General features: G+C 35.1%; 1 protein-coding gene and 2 long non-coding RNA genes across 4 annotated transcripts; 2 read left to right on the top strand and 1 right to left on the bottom strand.

Moving 5' to 3' along the window:
- Nucleotides 1-3635: 3635 nt before the first annotated feature.
- On the bottom strand, nucleotides 3636-4731 carry LOC135088322 (uncharacterized). Its single transcript, XR_010261011.1, has 2 exons — nucleotides 4485-4731; nucleotides 3636-4264 (listed from the first exon to the last, which is right to left on the bottom strand). It is a non-coding gene; the product is annotated as an uncharacterized LOC135088322 (long non-coding RNA).
- A 757-nt stretch (nucleotides 4732-5488) lies between these two features.
- LOC135087913 (chitin deacetylase 1) lies at nucleotides 5489-11755 on the top strand. Of its 2 annotated transcripts, none has more exons than XM_063982767.1 (5): nucleotides 5489-5691; nucleotides 6931-7072; nucleotides 8140-8270; nucleotides 9960-10109; nucleotides 10256-11755. In XM_063982767.1, exons 1-5 carry the CDS (start codon nucleotides 5640-5642, stop codon nucleotides 11413-11415), a joined length of 1635 nt encoding a protein of 544 aa, XP_063838837.1. In that variant the 5' UTR covers nucleotides 5489-5639; the 3' UTR covers nucleotides 11416-11755. The 2 variants fall into 2 exon arrangements, with proteins under 2 accessions (XP_063838837.1, XP_063838838.1); XM_063982768.1 differs by lacking the exon at nucleotides 8140-8270 and adding an exon at nucleotides 8424-8536.
- A 5195-nt stretch (nucleotides 11756-16950) lies between these two features.
- Nucleotides 16951-18632, top strand: LOC135088323 (uncharacterized). Its single transcript, XR_010261012.1, has 3 exons — nucleotides 16951-17287; nucleotides 17746-17915; nucleotides 18231-18632. It is a non-coding gene; the product is annotated as an uncharacterized LOC135088323 (long non-coding RNA).
- Nucleotides 18633-20561: the final 1929 nt, after the last annotated feature.

The following is a 20561-nucleotide window of genomic DNA, read 5'->3' on the forward strand; positions in this document are numbered from 1 at the left end:
TGCTACGATGTTGCACTGTCACGTCGCGAATAAACCTGATTGCTATTTTTATTCAACGGGTAAAGATGTTCGTAAGCACGTTCAAGATTCGAAATCAGGTAGTTTTTAGAATGGTAAATGATTGAAACCTTTTCAACTAATAAGAAGCAGACCTTGACGTCCTTGACTCTTTCTTGACTTGTACCCCATCTAAGCTGGTCTTCTCGCGCAAATAACAGGCACGTGACCTCTGAATCTATTAACATTTTCTCAAAATCACTTTGCGAATATTTAATTAAACACAAATATTTTTTCTATTAATTCAGCTGTCAGTCCTACATTTGATATGAGTTAAAAAATATGTAGATTTGTGTTAATTAAACTTACCTAACTACATTGATTTGTTTAAAATCATAATATTGATTTTATTTGTTTTATATTATAGTAGGTAGTTACAAAACGGGAATTCGTAAAAAAAGACATTATTTGAAAAATATCAAGCATATTACATTGATTCAGTTCGAGGATTAATCCTAATTTATTTTTTAGAGCAATTAAGTACTCCATAAAATAATCTTTGCTACACAGTAAATATATAAATATGGCTGTCGGAAGGTCACAATAGTTGTTGGTGGTAGTTGAAAATCGTATCATATTCCATGAAAATACTTAACTCCTTTCAGTGAGGTATTTATGAAGTACCTAGTTAACATAATTATTAAGGTCGGAGTAAGTTACTACTTTTCTACGCCTCATTATTTTCCGGAAACTTCAAGTTCATGTAGATCAATGTCACATCCTATTTATGTAGATACGGCCTACTAGTCCAGTCAATGAATGCCTTAACGACGGTGTAGAGAGAAATCCGTGGAACACAATTTCTGACTTCGGGACTTTATTTAGACTAGTTAGGAGGTGAACATAGCAAAAGTCCCCGCCCTTAGCCCTTGAGCCGGCGGGGAGAGGGGGGTTTAAAGGTACTACTTTTCGGTTTTTCGCTTAATCCTCGGAAACTATGCGTCCTAGTGACATGACTACTATGAACCAAAAAAAGCTTATTCAATTTGCTACAGGTGAGACATTCAAGTTTTTCTATGTCTTTTATAGTTTTCACGGCATCTGCTCTAGAAGGTCTGTAATATTGGAAATTTTATTTTTGTCTTACATGTTCCCATCAGGAGAAAATTGACTAAATCAACATTAAGCCAACATTTTAGACATGCGGGAGCATGTTAAACCTAGTTCCAGGGAGGGGACTGCACCGTGCGTATATTTAGACGACCCAATTGGAGCCACTTTTGACTCCTCATCACTCAAAAACTACTGTGCATTAACACTTCAAATTTGGCTTATGTGTTGAAACTTGCAATGTAAACATCAGCTTCAAATTTCATAAATATACCTCAAATGGTTATTTAGGTATTGACGTTCAAAAATCGACATTTAGAGCTCTAAAATCTATCTATCACCTGTGAAATGTTAAAATTTACTGGTTTTTTATTTGTTCCTTTGTATTTATACATCTACCTATCTGGATGCCAAATTTGAACCTTCAAGGTCATCTGGAAGTTGTTAGAATTTGGTCTATAGGTCAGATATGTAGATATTTAGACGTACAATACCTAAAGAACCGTTTGAGGTATATTTATGAAATTTAAAGCTGACGTTTATCTTGCAAGTCTCAACACATGAGCCAAATTTGAAGTGTTAATGCACAGTAGTTTTTGAGTGATGAGGAGTCAAAAGTGGCTCCAATTGGGTCGTCTAAATATACACACAGTGCAGTCCCCTCCCTGGAACTAGGCTTAACATGCTCCCGCATGTCTAAAATGTTTGCTTAATGTTGGTTTAGTCGATTTTCTCCTGATGGGAACATGTAAGACAAAAATAAAATTTACAATATTACAGACCTTCTAGAGCAGATGCCGTGAAAACTATAAAAGATATAGAAAAACTTGACCGTCTCACCTGTAGCAAATTAAATAACCTTTTTTTGGTTCATAGTAGTCATGTCACTAGGATGCATAGTTTCCGAGGATTAAGCGAAAAACCGAAAAGTGATATCTTTAAACCCCCCTCACCCCGCCGGCTCAAGGGCTAAGGGCGGGGACTTTTGCTATGTTCACCTCCTAACTAGTCTAAATAAAGTCCCGAAGTCAGAATTTGTGTTCCACGGATTTCCATGTATAATGCTTTATTGACTGGACTATACTGTAATTAAGAAGTAGGTACTCGTACTTTCCGCACTTTATTATCAAACATTAATAACTTCGTTAAAAGTTATATGTAATAATTGTAAATGTTACTTGATTAGCCACAGGACATTAGAAGCAGTCTGAGATACTCGAAAATAGAATCTTTCTATCGACCTTGATTTCACATTGACATAATTATTTAAATAAAACAGGTTCACGCTAACCTATTTACCATTGGACCAGTATGTAAAAGAGTATTCTCGATTTCATGGAATTGGCAAAAAGGCCATCATAATCTAAAATATTAAACCTTAACTGGATTTCATCTTGATTAATTTAATATGATAATATTTTTCTAACAATCACGTTATGTAATGAAAAGGTTTAAAATGAGGGTAGAGAAAATGCGTATGACTCTGACACAACACGGGCGAGACATGTTTTTGATGAAAATCGCAATTAACGAATTGAAGTCTGTTTGGGCTATTGCTTCATGTAGACATGGTAAAAGAAATGAAATACCTTGTCTTGCACAAGGAGAAAGTAAATTGATTGATCAATTAGATTCTAGTATGCTATAAAACATTAAAACATACCTATAAAATAAAATTATTTCCCTTAAAATCTATCCATAAATAAAGATTCAAAAACAACTTTTAGTCAAAATTAACAAGGTTGCCAATTTAATTCAATAGTTTGACGAAAAGTTAACCTTCAATATCACGTCGTGAATGCGGAAACTGTCTAGTTAAGGCAAAAATTTTGATTAACTCCTGAAAGTGAATATGTCATGAATAGTTTCATAATTATAATCTTATAGGGACGATGTAGGTATAGCTTATATGACCCATATTTAATTTTAATCACGAGTAAAATAAGATAGGTAATACTTAAGAACTACAAGTTTTACAAAACAATAAAACGTATTACCTACTGAGCAGAGATGATGCACAGAATTCAATTAGGCAAAATCTATTATTTCCTGAACTCATAATTTATCACTTTAACCCTGAGCCCTTTTTCAAATACTTTTCTCATATCTCATTTTAGAAATATATGGGTGTCATAATAGCCTTAAATGTTAATAAACGTGATTTGGAAATATCTATGCAATATATAACTTAAATTCCATACATGTAGACCAGGTATAATACCAAATAATGTGGTTGGTAGAGTCATTCGGGTCAAGAGCACGCACTTTTTTTTTGATGGCCTCCCAGACCTATAAAGAATTGTATAATTGGCATGTTATGATATTAAATCTGTAGAATATTTAATAAATTTTCACTATTTAAGAAAAATTTCCATCAAGATTAATTAGTTTTAGCCCTACATAGGCTTAACTGAAAACTTTTCCGATGCGTACTCTTGACCCGATATGTGGGTAAAATTACGCAAGTCTTAGGGTAAAGTTACGCACGCGGGGTAAACGTACGCATTCAGATTTCTAAGAGAATACAATTAAGATTGGCAATAATCAATATTTATTTAATCTTGTAAATAACATTTTAAGAACTTTAACATTAAAAAAAATAAGAACTCTTTGTATTATACAGGGTGGAATTTTGTAATGCCACCTGGAGGGAAAGTACTCTTAATATTGTAGATAGAAAATTTTACTCAAATAAAACTTTCCTTAATTTTTGAAAACAAAGAGAACTCCATTCAAAGATTTTTGAAAATTTTACGAAAATTCACTATCATACCATACAATTTTTTGTAAATAATTAAAATAATTTAAGATTTCATGGTTTTCCTTTCATTTAATTTAAGCAAGTTTGTTAGAGAGATTTCATCCATAAACTTAACCCTAACGATCGATGCAATAAAAATACAGGGTGTAATTTTTAACAAATTTTAGTTGGTTCGATTCCTCTACATTACTAAGAGTACTTTCCCTCCAGGTGGCATTACAAAATTCCACCCTGTATCTATTATAATGTGAATCTTGTCTTAAATTATTTATATTGGCAATAGTCACACTTTGAGATCAAAATAATTGGCCTTCATTATTTGGTCATCTGAGATGAGATGAGGGTCCGCTGAGGGGCCTTCCTTATGTAATTTCTCGGCATTTTGGTGTAGGTATTCTGAAAGATTGAACAATTTTTGATATTTTTATTTCATTTGGGGTATAAGTACGCAACGGGGGTAAACGTACGCGTGCGTACTATTAATCTCGTACTCTTACCCCAATCGGTAAATATACCAAATAATCAGTCACAACACACACGTTAAATACTTTTTACGAATATGATAAACTTAGATCAAAACTACATTAAATGAACAATAGAAATATAGTATACATACTGGCACAGAGCTATCCATTTAACTACAGCACACTTTTCCGTGGCATAAAAATTAAACGAAATAAGCGTGCTACAAGTATTCGGCGACGTGTCGCGACCAGTACTTAGATTGCGTCGGCGCGGCGCGTGGCTCCTAAACGGCGACAGTAGCGCCACTCTATTTTACAAACACAGACCTCGGCTCCCCCACCCCTGTCGGAGATCGGACCACCGCGTACTTTTACCCACCGCGTGCTGTTACCCCGAATGACTCTAGATGTTATATAGCGTCTTGAAACCTTAATGAAAAGAAATTCATTTATTAAGTTTAGACCATGAGTTAGCCCATGAAACTCTGATTTTTAAATCACTCCATATTGGTAATAAAAATGTGCAGCAAATGTAGTCATCAAAATTAAATATTAAAGATTCGACACCTGAACTGAAGTTCTTACCACTTGTCAGGTTTCAAAACTGAAACATTTACTTCTATATTAAAGGTACTTACTTCAAAAAGTTAGTAAAGAGCAATATACATGTATAAAATAACTCGTAGTTGCACATTGTATTTGCATACAGTTAACATGTATAAAAATGAATTGCTTATATCTCCGTACAATTTTTCCGCGCGCGAGTTATGAAAATGTAACACAAAATTATCAAAGTATTTTTTTATTTATTAAATGTAAAATTAGGAAGTAATTTATTAGATGTCCTTGAAAATGGTTTTTCTTTGTAGGTAACGTTTCAGTAACACATACTAGTAAATGGGTAAATAAAAAAAACCTTAACAACGATCGTTAAAAAAACTACAAATAGGTGTAGATTATGCAAAATATTTTTAGAAAGTTTATCATTTATCATTACGTAATAACATTAGGGGGTGCTAATAAATGACATGACGTTATTTTTCTAGCAGTCATTAACTAAAAAGGTAATAATCGTTAAATTTCGTTGAGTCCTAGTAATGTCATCCAGAGCTTAATATAAGCTGGTTGGTGGTGAGGTGGTTTACATCGACGGGAGGCGCAGTTGGTATAGGACGGCTGGAAGGTGTCAGTGCGCTGGGTACTCGGCGCGCCCTGCCAGCTTATATAAATAGGTGAAGAGGGGCAGCGGAGACCTCTTGCACTTTCTTGGCGGAGCGCGACGCAACGACCAGTCAACGCCGAGCGCCATGGCTCGACACGCGTTTTTGTGTCTTGGTGTGTTGCTGTTCGCCTGTTACAGTGAGTAACCCACCATATTTTTTTTTATTTTACAAACGAAAGTTTCATAACAATAACGGCCTTCATTATTTTAATTTTAACTTTAAAACTGGAAAACTCAATAGATTTTTACAATTATTTTTAAATTGGTACTTTATTTTTTTAATTAAGCTTATTTTGAGAGCTTTTCATTCTATTTAAAGCTACCTATTCATATCAAGTATGTACTTAAAATATTGTTTTAATGGTGACACTTTTATTTAGGTACACAAATTATGTGTAAATTTTGTGTTACATATTTTTTTTAAACTACCGGCACAAAGAAACTAAATCATTAAATATTTGAATAATCGTGTTTGTCTTTATTATCTTAACTTATAAACTGGTGATCTTCTGCTTTTAAGGCAAATAAAATACAGGAGTGACAATATGAAATTATTTAACCCATTTTTTTTTCTTTAATATAGTTTCATACGATGGCTAGCATATTACTCGATGGTCATAATCTTAAATATTTTCAAATGTTAAAATGCCGTGAGTGGCTTGAGGTAGTGTCTCAGGCGCGGGTTAAAGGCAACAATAAGCGAACGCCGGTTCTACGTGGCTCGTTTACTGACTGAGCTGACCTCGATTTCTTCTCAACATTTCAACTTTCAATGCCGAAGTCAAGTTACTTATAGAATGTAGTTCTAACTTGAATATCTATTATGCTAAGCCGGTTTTATACTAGTGACAAATGTCATTATTAGCATGAACTCTGTTGGTAATTAACTTTAATGATATTAGTAAGTTACTAAAGTTTTTTAAAAACTATGTGGAAATACTAATGTATATTGGGTAAACCTTGTGAATTTCCTCGGTTTAATAAGGGATATAATTAAAACCAAGCAAGCATACTCAAGTCGCGTGGCATTCGGCGTCGCAATGAAACGGTACTACATTCCTTCACCGGCGGTGTTGTAATCGTTGCTTACGCTAAGTTGCGTTACCTAATAAATATGTTAACGTTGCCTTGTTTGTAGCGAAATTTTAATTTTTTTCTTTCGTTACATAAGGCATAAAATTACTAAAAAAAATTAAACAATGTTTTTAAACAATCTTATTTAACTACATGCATTTCTAAGACAGGATCTCTATCGTACATTCACAAAAAGTAACTCTCTTTTATTACACTCTGAATACATTTTGATATAAAAATTATGTAGGTACTTTCTATTTGAGGTAGGATGATATTTTATATTCATGATATTTGTTGCACAGTACACGGCGAGAACCTGAGAGTTAAGAGACAAGATGAAGATGCTGGAAGCGACGATGTGAACCCTGAGCAGCTGTGCGAGGGTCGGCCCGCCGACGAATACTTCCGCCTCACCACCGAGGGAGATTGCCGCGATGTCGTCAGGTCAGTACCTCTATCTAGGAACAGATTACCCCATGGCTGATTGTAAAGCCCTACATGGCGCCGCAACGAGACCTCTACAAGAAAGACTAGATGAATAGTTTACCGAGGCGCTACGCCTAGACGTAGCTATCGCATGTTCTGCACGAGTTGGACCCTTGAAAGTGAAACTCACTATTCTAGTTTTGACGCAACGAGAACGCAAATACAGTAGTAGTTTGCTCTGTTTGTAAATAGAAACAACTTACATAATTTATTATTTCCAAATCATTTCCAGTGAGTAGGTACTAACTGCACTACAGTCATCTTCACACTTTTTCATTATTGATGTTAAAATTTCGATTAAAAGATAACTTTGATCCGACTCTATTACCTTTGCTACTGCCTTATAAAAAGTTGAAATAACATTTGCATTCTACATAAATATTATATCAGTCAAAAATTCGAGTGTCACTTTCATGATGAGGGGGTATATCAATCAATATAAAAATGTTCTTCTAGCATTAATCGCAGATTAAAGTATCGGATATGATGAAAAAGTTATTGTGATAGTTTACTCACATGAAATTGTGACTAAGTGAACTCCTTTTTGCTTAAAACAGAGACTAGAATAGAGATATTTATTCATTTAAATTTAGCACTTGGTATGCGGTGGTGACACTCGTGTCCGTGAACGGGCCAGTCACCGGCGTGTCATGAATACCTAGTATTTTATTTTTGTCCAAGTAAGTATACCTAGTACGTGTTTAGTCCCTCTTGGGAAATCACTACCAGTCAGTAGGTTCATTTAAAGTTTCAGAATATTAAGAAAAGTTCCAATATAATATAAAAAAATATATTAGCTTTTGTATGCTTATTTTTTATTTAATATTTTTTCCTTCTGATTGTAATTTCAAGTAAAATATGTTTATAGTTAGTTTCTTTAATGCAAAGAGAGAAAAATATGCAAAGATGGAACTTTAGTAGTAGTTATGTAAACCACTCATGTGTCCACAGCTTTATTATAACTGTACACGAGTTGGATGAGAGAGAGTGAGTTGTGCTTTTGCTGAAAAAATCGCTGTGTACAGGTGCGACAAAGGCGGCGAAGACGGAGTCACCCGGCTCGCCTCAGTGAGGTGCCCCGGCGGTCTCGCCTTCGATATCGACCGCCAAACCTGTGACTGGAAAACACACGTTAAGAATTGCGATAAATTAGAAAGTAAGTTCCGTGTACCACAGGAAGTGGGCATGCGAAGGGCTCGATTACAGCGCTGGAATAACCAGATATAGCAAAGTCGCTACGAGCTAGCCTTCCGGATGTTCACTTCCTGTTATAAAACATTTAATTTAATTACATTTCTTGTCAACGCAGGTGCACTAGGTCAGGTCTTAAACAGATCACTTGCCCGTCTGGACTGGCTTTCGATCTCGATAAACAAACCTGCGACTGGAAGGGTAAAGTGAACAACTGTGACAAACTGGAGAGTAAGTGCCGAAATAGAAGCTATTCGCGTGTAGCGAGCAACCGGGCTTGGGTGAAGGGGCCGCGTCGCACTGTAGTTTAGGCGTTGCATGAGGCCCCGGATCGGGGAGCGGCCCGTGCTGGACCGACCCGTTGGTTACGCATTAACATTCTTCAACGATAAACTAAAACTAAAATATTAATGATATAATAAACAAAAATAAGTTATAACTTAGTGCATAACTTGTTTAAACCTACTTTGAAGTCAAATTAATTGTAAAGAAGAAATTATTTTTGAAATTTCTAATCAGTATACTTATTAAAGAACAGAGTAATTTTTTGAAGTAATGTTGATGCAAAAAAATATCTTCCCCCAACGTATTTTAAACTAGCGAATTAGTGTAGCAAGGAAATGCTACAAGGGATTTAATCGGAACACTTTGCCTGTTCACTATTTAAATAAGCACAGCCAGGGATTGTAAATGTAACTTTTGTAAATATACACAAGTCTAATAACTCACTCCATACACTACACAATCCTCTATCTTCTTCTGTTACCTTACTAACTAACCTAAACTGCTTTTGAGCTTAATTTATTCTTGAAACTGTCTAACCCAACAATAAGTTTTACTCATACTACTAACACCTTGGAAATCACTTATCTAACCTATTTAATAACTACTTATTTGACTTGCCACTAATTTTTTGTTTCGAACACAACCAATAATGCTTTTCAATGTGGTACCATGTTTTGTCCAATGCTTCTTTATGTTTGATTCTGTTTCTTTCTAATTGCAGTCGCTTTAAGTTCTATGGTATGCAAGTAGCAAAAAATATCAATAGAGCATTTAAATTAGTTCTTTTGTTACCCCTTAGTTAGATATCCTATAAAGTTAGAACATACCAGAACTTGGTTCGACTGTAAATTCTTTATTACCTATACGTTTGATATTTTCACAAATAAGCATGTACCTATTTACCATCACTTAATTTTACTAAAGCTTAGTTTGTGAATATATCAAATGAAATACCATGTTTTATTGCAGTCTGATTTCTATTAAACTCCATATTCCATGATTTTAAATTCAATCTACCGTTCGTGGACCTTTTTCATTGTTAATCAATATACATACCTATACCTAATTTATTTATTTCTTACTTATCACATTCAATCTAATTAATTTCTTGCTGACTTATATTTTTTCGTACCTTTCCTTTCTCTTTATTTTTACCATAATTGTTAACTTTGTCATCCTATCATGCTTTGCCGAGTCTTCTTCGCCAGATTCTCATGGATCTCATAACACAATTACATTAAATACGGAAAAAGTCACACAGACGAGGCACCGAAAGCTAAATTTCGAGTTAGACACCTGCGACCTAAAAAGACCTAATCACAACAACATTGGCTTTCAAGAAGCTTAATATCTAAATAACTATTTTCAGAACCAAGAAAAATCTTACCCATCCTGAAAACTGATGAGCCCATTTGCCCTGAGGGAAAATTAGCTTGTGGAAGCGGGGACTGTATCGAAAAGGAGCTGTTCTGTAACGGAAAACCCGACTGCAAGGACGAGTCCGATGAAAATGCATGCAGTAAGTAAATACATACATCAATTCAATACTAGTTAGTTACGTTCTAACTTTAATTAGCATATTCTTTTCATATTTTTACAATTTCTTCATAAGTGTTTCTTTTTGTGAGAAGTACAAAAATAACATATTGTTTTTTTCTTTTACAGCTGTTGACTTAGATCCCAACAGAGCCCCTGACTGTGACCCTAAGCAGTGTGCACTTCCTGACTGTTTCTGTTCTGCTGATGGTACTCGTATCCCTGGTGGAATAGAACCTAACCAGGTGCCTCAAATGATCACCATCACATTTAACGGTGCCGTTAATGTTGACAATATTGATTTGTACGATCAGATTTTCAATGGAAATCGCCACAATCCTAATGGATGCCAAGTACGAGGAACCTTCTTCGTTTCACACAAATACACAAACTATGCTGCCGTTCAAGAATTACACCGTAAAGGACACGAAATTGCTGTATTCTCAATTACACACAAAGACGATCCGCTTTACTGGACTAGTGGTAGTTACGATGACTGGTTAGCAGAAATGGCCGGTGCTCGGCTCATTCTCGAACGGTTTGCCAATTTGACAGATGCCTCGATCATTGGTGTCCGTGCTCCTTATCTCAGAGTAGGTGGCAATAAACAATTTGAAATGATGGCTGACCAGTACTTTGTCTACGATGCATCGATCACTGCTCCTCTAGGTCGTGTACCAATCTGGCCTTACACCCTGTACTTCAGAATGCCACACAAATGCAACGGTAATGCCCACAACTGTCCGTCTCGAAGCCACCCTGTTTGGGAAATGGTTATGAACGAGCTAGACAGAAGAGATGACCCTACCTTCGACGAATCACTGCCAGGTTGTCATGTGGTTGACTCTTGCTCCAACATTCAAACTGGTGATCAGTTCGCGCGCCTTCTGCGCCACAACTTCAACCGCCACTACTCTACAAACCGCGCTCCTCTCGGTCTGCATTTCCATGCATCGTGGCTCAAGTCAAAGAAGGAGTTCAGGGATGAACTCATCAAGTTTATTGAAGAAATGTTGGAAAAGAACGATGTTTATTTCGTATCGCTGCTCCAAGTTATTCAATGGATGCAAAATCCAACTGAATTATCATCGCTACGTGACTTCCAAGAATGGAAACAAGACAAATGTGACGTGAAAGGTCAACCTTACTGTTCTTTGCCAAATGCCTGCCCATTGACTACCCGGGAGCTGCCAGGAGAGACACTACGTTTGTTCACCTGCATGGAGTGCCCTAACAACTACCCATGGATCCTAGATCCCACGGGGGAGGGTTTCAATTTTAAGAAGTGATCTCTTTAAGTTAAATTAAAAGACTGTAAACAAATGTAAATAATACTCAGTAATGTTAACAATAATTACAAATATGATCGATAGGCAGGTCGACATCAACATTAGTAAATATTCTTAACATTAATATATTTTTTGTTCTGTGCATCATTTAAAACAATAAGCATTCAATTAACAACGCTATAATTTGAGTTTGATGTTTGGAACACGTTATTATGTTGATAGCAACCACATGCTGCCTTTACAATTTTTACTGCAGTTAGGTAGAACGGTAGACTTGATGTTTCATTAAGTATAATTTAGGTTAAAACAAATTTATTGACAATAAAAAACAATAATTGGATGTTGATTATAATCATTTTACCCCATATACGCGTTACTGTAAAAAGGAGAATGCTACCTATAACTAACAAGAAATTGACGTATTCCACATTGAGTACCCGCCCAAATAGCATCTGCACGAATAGATTCCATACCATTATTTTTATATCGATAGGTGCTCTAAGTGGAATAGGCCAGGTGCTATTCGTGCAGGTGCTATTTGGGTGAGTGCTCAAAGTGGAATACCAAGAAATTAACAACGTTATTTTAATTACAATCCTAACTGAAAATTCAGATGTTATGGACAATTTTATCGATGAAAATATTTCAAACTGGGGCTTGACCAATTTAGTATTCTTTTACATTCTTCCTTCTAAAACAAGCGACCGCGACAAGCAAATATTTGATATTATATCATGCGATAGATGATAAAATTACTTATCTATCGGTGGAAGTAGAAAACAGACACAAAGTCTTTTCCTCCATTTAAAAAATTAAATAATAATAAATAAATAAAAAAGCAAGAATGGATTTAAATAAAAAAACATCACCTTTTCTATGCTTTTTTCACTTCTTATCCGACTGCGCCAGAAGGAGGGTTATGCTTTTTTAAGTTATTTTAAAATACGAGAAAAACCAGCCCCTCTAGACAAGTTGCACTTTTCATCGAATCGAAATTCGAATCCGTCATAATCACAACTCCATAGGTACAAAAAAGGCCTTTCAACCATTTTTCGACTGGTTTGCGATTATATTGTGCATTTTGTCTATCTAGACCCACAGGTCGCTAAAGTACATAAATGTTTTATTAGTCTACGTCTATTAGTTAGTTGTTGAACAAAGATACCCCTTCCCAGCGGCTCCATAAAAAGCGAAAATGCACTGCCTGTAAGAATCCCACAACGCTTTATTAATCTAAGCCCACAAAACGCCACAACCTAATCCGACTACTATTCTACTATTACGTGCTCTGTGACTACATGACTAGCCGCGCTATGAAACCCGCGCTGGGAAGGGGCCACTTTGTTCAAATAACGACGGAACTAATTAGGCCAGTAGAATTAGATTTTAAATCAGAAAAATTCCTACAAAAGATTTTATAGTTTTAATGGCTTCATTTGTTGCCCATTAATACTATCCTATAGGTTTACGACTTCGGCGGAGTTGTGCTTAAGTGGTGGTGGGGCCCACCGAAAGGGCCATTATTGCGGTTTTACCGTTATACCGCGTAAAGGACTTACTGTATCGAAAACTGATCTTCATGACGGTTGAAGGGCATTCAATCCTGCATTGAATAAGACCAAATTCATATGTTTTGGACAAATCGTTCTCGTGCTTATTGTAAAATATACGTATAATTAATGACCCTCTCTACGTCCAATGGCTCATCACCCGCAGGGTCCCAAACCTTGAAAAGGGCCGCCTTAACCAGCGTATCCCTGTCAAGCCTCACGAGTTGGATTTGCCTATCCTAGTTCCTCCCAGCCGATCCTTAACTAGGTTTGCTGCACCTGTTCTCTGCACTCTCCTGAACGACTCGGTGTTATCTAAGTACTATGGCTGCCCCTCTTCCTTGCACCCTACTGCACGACTGCGTTACCTAGCCGTACGCCTGGTCCAAGGTTCGACGCCACAAAATCAACTTCGTACGCGTGAAAATAGTTTGAATACTATTTCCCGTGCTTGCAACATTTTTATTTACTTCTTCGTCCCTATTAGTCGTAGCTTGATCGTATGTATCCTATAGCGATGGCTCCTACGTATAAGGGCGAAACTGCCGCTTAAGCCTTTTTCCAATTATTTAAGCAATGATTTCACTTTGCTCTAATCTATAACATCAGTAAGAAAAAAAAATTTTTTTTCCATTAGATACAAAATAAAATTTTAGGCAAATAGGCGTATGTGCAAAACTACGCCACGTATAAAGCCCAATCATACGATTCGTCAATCTATACGAGTAGTTGCTTACATAAACATATATTTTTTATAATCCAAATCTTAAATAAAGCCATGAAAATATTTAGCAAATTGTTTTATTTATAAATTATGACACATTATATAGTTATTTAATTTTTAGCGTTAAGAGTCGCATCTCAAACTAATTTGAAAATTATAAATAACTTGAAAAAATCGAACTGCCTAAGGCATCGTGGGTTCAATTCCCGCCTTAGGCAATTCGATTTTAGTTATTTATATTTTTAAAAAATATGACACATTATGTTAAAAGACCTAACTAAATCTCGAGCACAGTATATGGGCGTATTTGCGTTAAAACGTAAAACGGTACATTAAACGACTTTTTCTAACTGATTTATTATTGATATAGCACATGATAACAATTAAAATAATTACATGCATAAATAAAGAGAGTAATCGCTTAAAATATTATATTTACGTTGTCATTTAAGTCTCTTTACGTTGAACAATATACATAAAATTATAGAAATATGCCGACGTAAAAGGGCAATGCGTAAAATCTCAAAATATATAAGAAAAATATAAAAATTGATAACAGCAGTAGCAAAAGCATTACATGTTAAGGCTAAATGTGAAATTTCATTAAATTCGTTTTAGTAGGTCAGAAGATATGACCCAAAAATATGGTTCTGGCCACTAAAATGGCTCTCCTGTAAAATTTACTTTTTTCACTTACGCCAGTATACGTAGGAGCCATCGAGCCTTCTTCAATTTACGAGCTATCCCACACAAAAACAATTATTTAAATCAAACCAGTACTTTCTGAGATTAGCGCGTTCAAACAAACAAACAAACTCTTCAGCGTTTTAATATGAATCTGTTGTTGTTGATTTTTGGACCAAGTATAAGACTAGGCTACGCAGTCGTGCAGGAGGATGTAAGGAAGAGGGGCAGCCACAGTAGGTACCTACTTAACACAGAGTCGTTCAGGAGAGTGCAAGGAAAAGGTGCAGCAACCGCAGTTAAGGAACCAGCGCATCCAGCTCGTAAGCTTTGATAGGGTTACACTGGTTGAGGCGGTCCTTTTCAAGACTTGGAAGCCTGCGGGTAACGAGACATTGGACGTGGAGAGGGTCATTAATTATACATATATTTTATACTTTGCCGAACATTGGCACGAGAACGGTTTGTCTAAAACATATGAATTTGGTCTTATTTAATGTAGGATTAAGTGCTCTTCAAGGATTACTAATGTTTGGCCAAAAAACGTTTCCCAAATTATCACATCGCAAACAACGTTTCGCAAATTTTCATTTGGCAAAACAACTTATTGCAAATTTTTAATTCGCTAATGTCGTTTTTGGCATATTATTGTTTGGCAAAGTATGTTTTACCAAATGTTTCATTTGGCAAAAATATTTCACGATAAACAATTTACAAAATAATTTGATTGGTGTATAGAAATAGAATGGAATATAAATTAGCTTGTGGTTATTATTTTGTTTAGTGAGTAGTTAATATAAAATTTGTTCTAAATTAATTTTCATATTTCATTCTTTTTGTCGAAACTTCCAAATGATTCATTAAAAATAGAGGTGATTCTATATAGCGCTCGGTGTTCTAACCTAACCTACTATTATCTGCAATATCTTTCTGCAACCATACTATTTTCTGGAATCTTTTTGTTTTACATAAAATTCTTGTGAAAACCATGATCTTTATCTTTACCGTCATGAAGACCACTTTTCGATAGGGTAAGTCCTTTACGCGGTGTAACCGGAAATCCGAAAAAACGCCCCTATCGGGGGCCCCCACCACATAAGCACAACTCTGTCGAAGTCGAAAACCTAAGAGAGTTTTATGGGCAACCAATGAAGCCATTAAAGCAATAAAATCTTTTGTAGGAATTACCTATTTCCGATATGATTCATTTTTGTGTTTAATTCTACTGGCCTACCAGTACCTACTTATTTAAAGTAGCGCCCTTAAGACCAAATAATGGTCTATTCCACTTTGATCACCTGGCTTTGATGACCCAGGTGATCAAAGTCCACTTCCAGCGACAATTTAGTGTCCTTTGATCACCCACGGATATGATGCCCTGGGTGATCAAAGTGGACTCCAATTAAATTATTATTTTAGTGTCCTTTGAACACCTACATAAAAATCACACCTCCTCTTTTATACTTAATGTACGGACAAACATTGTTTAGGTAAGTAACGCTTTAAAATATTTCATGCTGTAAAAAGAATTATAATTAAGAAAATGTTTGTACTTACAACGAGGGCTATCGTTTTTATACTTAACAGTTGGCACCCCTGGCGATTGACAGGACCTTACTGTACAGTGGCGCCATCTTGATGAGTGCAATTGCGATAATCCTCCTACCACTTTAGCGCTCACCAGTTGATGCCACTGTCTTCGCTACTAGCAAGTGACAGGACCTTACTCTACAGTGGCGCTAACTGGTGAGCGCTAAAACGATAGCCCTCACGTGTCTATTCAGAGGAGGTGTGATTTGTATGTAGGTGATCAAAGTCAAATGACACTAAAATAATAATTTAACTGGAGTCCACTTTAGTGTCTTTTACACACACAATTTAGTGTCCTTTGATCACCCACGGATATGATGCCTTGGGTGATCAAAGGACACTAAATTGTCGCTGGAAGTGGACTTTGATCACCTGGGTCATCAAAGCCAGGTGATCAAAGTGGAATAGACCCATAAAATGTCTTATTTTTGCATAATCGGAACTAATATAGTTCCAAAATACTGAACTGTCCTATGCATGACATTGACAGTAGGGCGCCACCGTCAATACCGGATCGCTGGTTCCGATTTTTGCCATGTTGGAAACCATACAGGGTGTCCCGTAATGTAACGTCAAGCCGGAACTGGGTGTTGAGGCAAGTTGTGCTGGTTATCAGAAAAATATAAAAAAAATTCTATGTGGCATATTTTAAAAATAATAGGCATTTAAAAAAAATCTAAAAATTCTACGCCAGGTGACGGTCCTTTTGCTCGTGTTGCCACAAATCTTCACTTTTTCCAAATTTTTTTTTTGTTATGTAACCCTGAATAATGCTTCTCTAAATTGTTATCAAAATTACAAAACCAGCTGCTCCAGCTTGGACGAAAAAAATACATTATTCCCAAAAAAAATTTCAAAATAAAAATTTTGCCTAGTTTAAACTGACTGTACTGAAAAAAAATTGTACTACGCGAGTATGGCAAGTGACGTCATAATTTGGCGCATTTAGTAAGGATTCCAAAATGGTATAACACTTGGTAAATTCTTGCTGTACAGTCTGTCTATAAAGTCGTGACATGAATGTTTGAGGAACTAACATTATTCATGTGTCTGGCAACACCAAAGTTCACCAAACATATGTACATCAGCTGTCATCGAGAACAAGTTGTGGAACGATTTTCATTTTGTGGTTTTTATTGTTTGACTAATCTCCAGTAAATTATTACTCAGCTACGAAGAAAAGTATAAACAATGAGTAAAGTAAATTGGAGTGCCACGCGGAAAGTGATTTTTAAAGTTTTCCAGCAATGTTCCGCGGAGTACCAAGCTGGTCAAATTTTGTGGGATTTGGATGATGTTTAAGGGCGAACAGCATCTTTGACGGGTACGTAATCGTGTTACTGCTTGTTTATAATCTACCTAAAGTAACAAATTTACTGCATTTTGCGATTTGGTGACCAAAACAGGCATTGTTTACATAGGACATTTTTAGGTTAAATTTTCATTGTAAGTAGGATATATTGTAGTACGACCATTTCATTTGATACATCAATTCAGTCAAGTTTTCTACGAGTTTTGAATTTGAATTAATTGCTTCATATCTATATTACCCGTTCGCTTTGGCCATTGATAACTGTATGACATCACTTTCACATCAAGTTGTCTGTCTACAAAAACAATAATTTGTTGCAATATTTTTTTATGATTATGATTTAGCTCTAGATTATAATGTGAGTGCATGTGAAATGATATCTTGTTGGTAAATATTTAACAATAAATAATATTAGTTAGGTTTTGTAGTTATTCTTTCCATCCCTTTAAAATTTGAACTTTTTTTTTCAGGAAAATCAGAGAGTACGGTTAGGCGCATAGTTAATGAAGGTTTTCAGAATAATGGAAAATTTAGAATTCCTGGGAAACACAGGCAAGGCCAACCAAAGAAAGAAATGGATAATTTTAATATTTGTGCTCTGCGCCAAAAAATAAATTTTTTTTACACGGTACAAAAAGAGGTAGGTAAATAAATTTTTTCATCTTTTGCATGTTTTTTGTTTGATGTGAGCTATATTCATTCTTCATATATGGTAACCTATATAATATTAATATAGCCTATGTTAAGCAGTTTTTTTTAGATTGTAATGATGAAATATTTTTTCAAATCGGTCCAGTAGTTTCAAAGCCAATTACACCCTCCCCCTCCCTCTTATACCCCCTTAAACCCCCATCCAAACAAACCAACAATGAAATCTTTCTTCTTAATAATATTAGTATGGATGTATAATTTTATAAAATTTTCACTAACAAGAATCTATTTATTTTTCCACCAGGTCACAAAATGTTCGCAATCTCTAAACATCAAACAAAAGACATTTTCAAAGGAAAGCGTTACATCATAGTCCATGCTGGAAGCGAAAAGGGGTTTGTTTCAAACTGCCTCCTCATATTCACTGACAGAAATAATTTGGAAGACTACCATTCAGAAATGAATGCGCATAACTTTACGAAGTGGATTAAAGAAAAACTAATACCAAATCTTCATGAGCCTTCCATTATAGTTATGGACCTGTACCAAGACAATTGGTTATTTGCTTAGGCGATAATAGCAACAGTGAAGATGATGTGAGTGATGTCAGCGTTACTTATGAAGGTGGCAACGAAACTTTTCTTAACATCGAATATTTGGAATCCGATGATGAAAGTGATTAATAAATGTCCTTATTAAATATGTATGATGCGTTTTTTATTATGCTGATGCAATAAAAATGCTTGGTAAAACCTTTCATAAGCATAGGTACCTATTGTATTAAAACAGAAAAAAAAATCGTCGTCTAAATTGGTTAAGGGCTGATTTTTCAATCGTCGGATAACTTTTAACTGAAGAATAAGATTGGCACATTGACAGTTTTAGTATGGAAAATATGTCAAAATGACAAGTTTATTTATCAGTCAAAAGATATCTAAGGATAGAAAAATCTACTCTTAACTAAATTGCCCTTGTCAAGGACAGAAAAAAGTATTTTATAAGAAAAGAATAAAACGTCACTTTTCCGTCAACCGAAGAAAAATATGGTTTCATTTGCTCTCTTCTAATACGAAATATTATGCAGAATCATTTGGTGACCCTTAAGAAGACGCATTTTCTCATGATGGAGTCTTATTTGGCCGTGTAGTCCAGCGTCCAGCTCGAAAATCCGAAGATTCTCGGAAAATACCAATCAAGGAGGGCGGAGGACACGCGCGGCGTACCAACGGTTGTTGAATTCACAACTTCTACGAACATTCTGCTAAACCAACGTTTGCTGTATTGGAAAACCAAATAGAAGGAAAGTCATAAAGGTATTCGAGTGGTAATTGTCTTCAAGTAAGTGGCTGGTGTTATTTTTTTACTTGGGTGTGTTATCGTAACCTACTTATTACAATTTTACCTGGTTCATAGTATTGTTTTCAATTAAATCATGGCGTCAGACTCTGACAGCGCTTCCACAGTAATGGAGCATGATTTGTTAAGAGATCTGATAAAGAAAAGGGGGTCTGAAAAGGGCAAATTAACGTTGTTTAAAAAGTACCTAGCCAAATTGAACCCCCAGGCAATTTCAGCTGAACAGATCATAGATCTCGAGCTACGGACTGACAAGGTTAGAACAGTATTTTCAAAATTCGAAAAAATCCAGGACAGAATTGAGACTCTCAGTACAGATATAGATAAAGAGTTAGAGGAGAGGGAATGTTTTGTTAGAATTATTTTAAATGAAAGAGTATTTAGATAACTTATTTTATTACGTCTTGCACAGGTCAGGTTACCATAGAGAAGAAAGAATATCCATACAAATGTCATCGAGTCTTCTAGCTGTCATTTACAATTTACAGAGTATAAAAATCAATGATCCCAACATAAAATATTATTATTTCTCAACTTTCTTCACGACCCCTCGATTTAGACCTTATAAAATACAAGTATTGTTAAGTTTAAATCGCTAAATAATACAAATCAACTTATCAAATAAAGTATTAGAATCCTCATTTAAAAACAAAACTTTTACACTTTAATACACAACATTAGTTATGTTATTAGTTTTTTAACATAAACATTTAAAAAAGAAATCAAGATAAAAATCCTTTTACAAATCTTAGAAGTTAGTAACATCAAAAATCAATTTTTATGACAATTTATTAAAAGTTAAATAATAATTAAGTTTTGTTTCACACTTGTCAGCTTTGGCAACTTAATTAAATAACATTAACATTTTTCTTTTAAGTGTAAGTATAAAGTGATAATAATATTAATTTACATATATCAGCAACATGTAGGATATTTTAGTTAAGTCTATTTTACACTATATCTTATACCCGCCTGCAATTTCAAGTTTCCGTTTAAGCAAGTTTTAAACTAAAGTACAAATTTTTATTCAATCTACAATTCGGACTTGAAATTGACACATTTTTATTACTGGTCATACTACAAACGTCAAATGTCATGTGTTGAAATGTCAGTGATTGTCAACTGTCAAACAAAAAATAACCTAAATTAAAAAAATAAAACCTCTTACTTGATCAAATTTTCCCTAAACTTCTGAAACTTTTCACGACACAAGGGTTTTGTCATGATGTCCGCGATATTTTCATCTGTCGACACATATTTCACTTGTAATAACTTCTTA

This window comes from Ostrinia nubilalis, chromosome 3, assembly GCF_963855985.1.
Source record: "Ostrinia nubilalis chromosome 3, ilOstNubi1.1, whole genome shotgun sequence".
Lineage (NCBI taxonomy): Eukaryota > Metazoa > Arthropoda > Insecta > Lepidoptera > Crambidae > Ostrinia > Ostrinia nubilalis.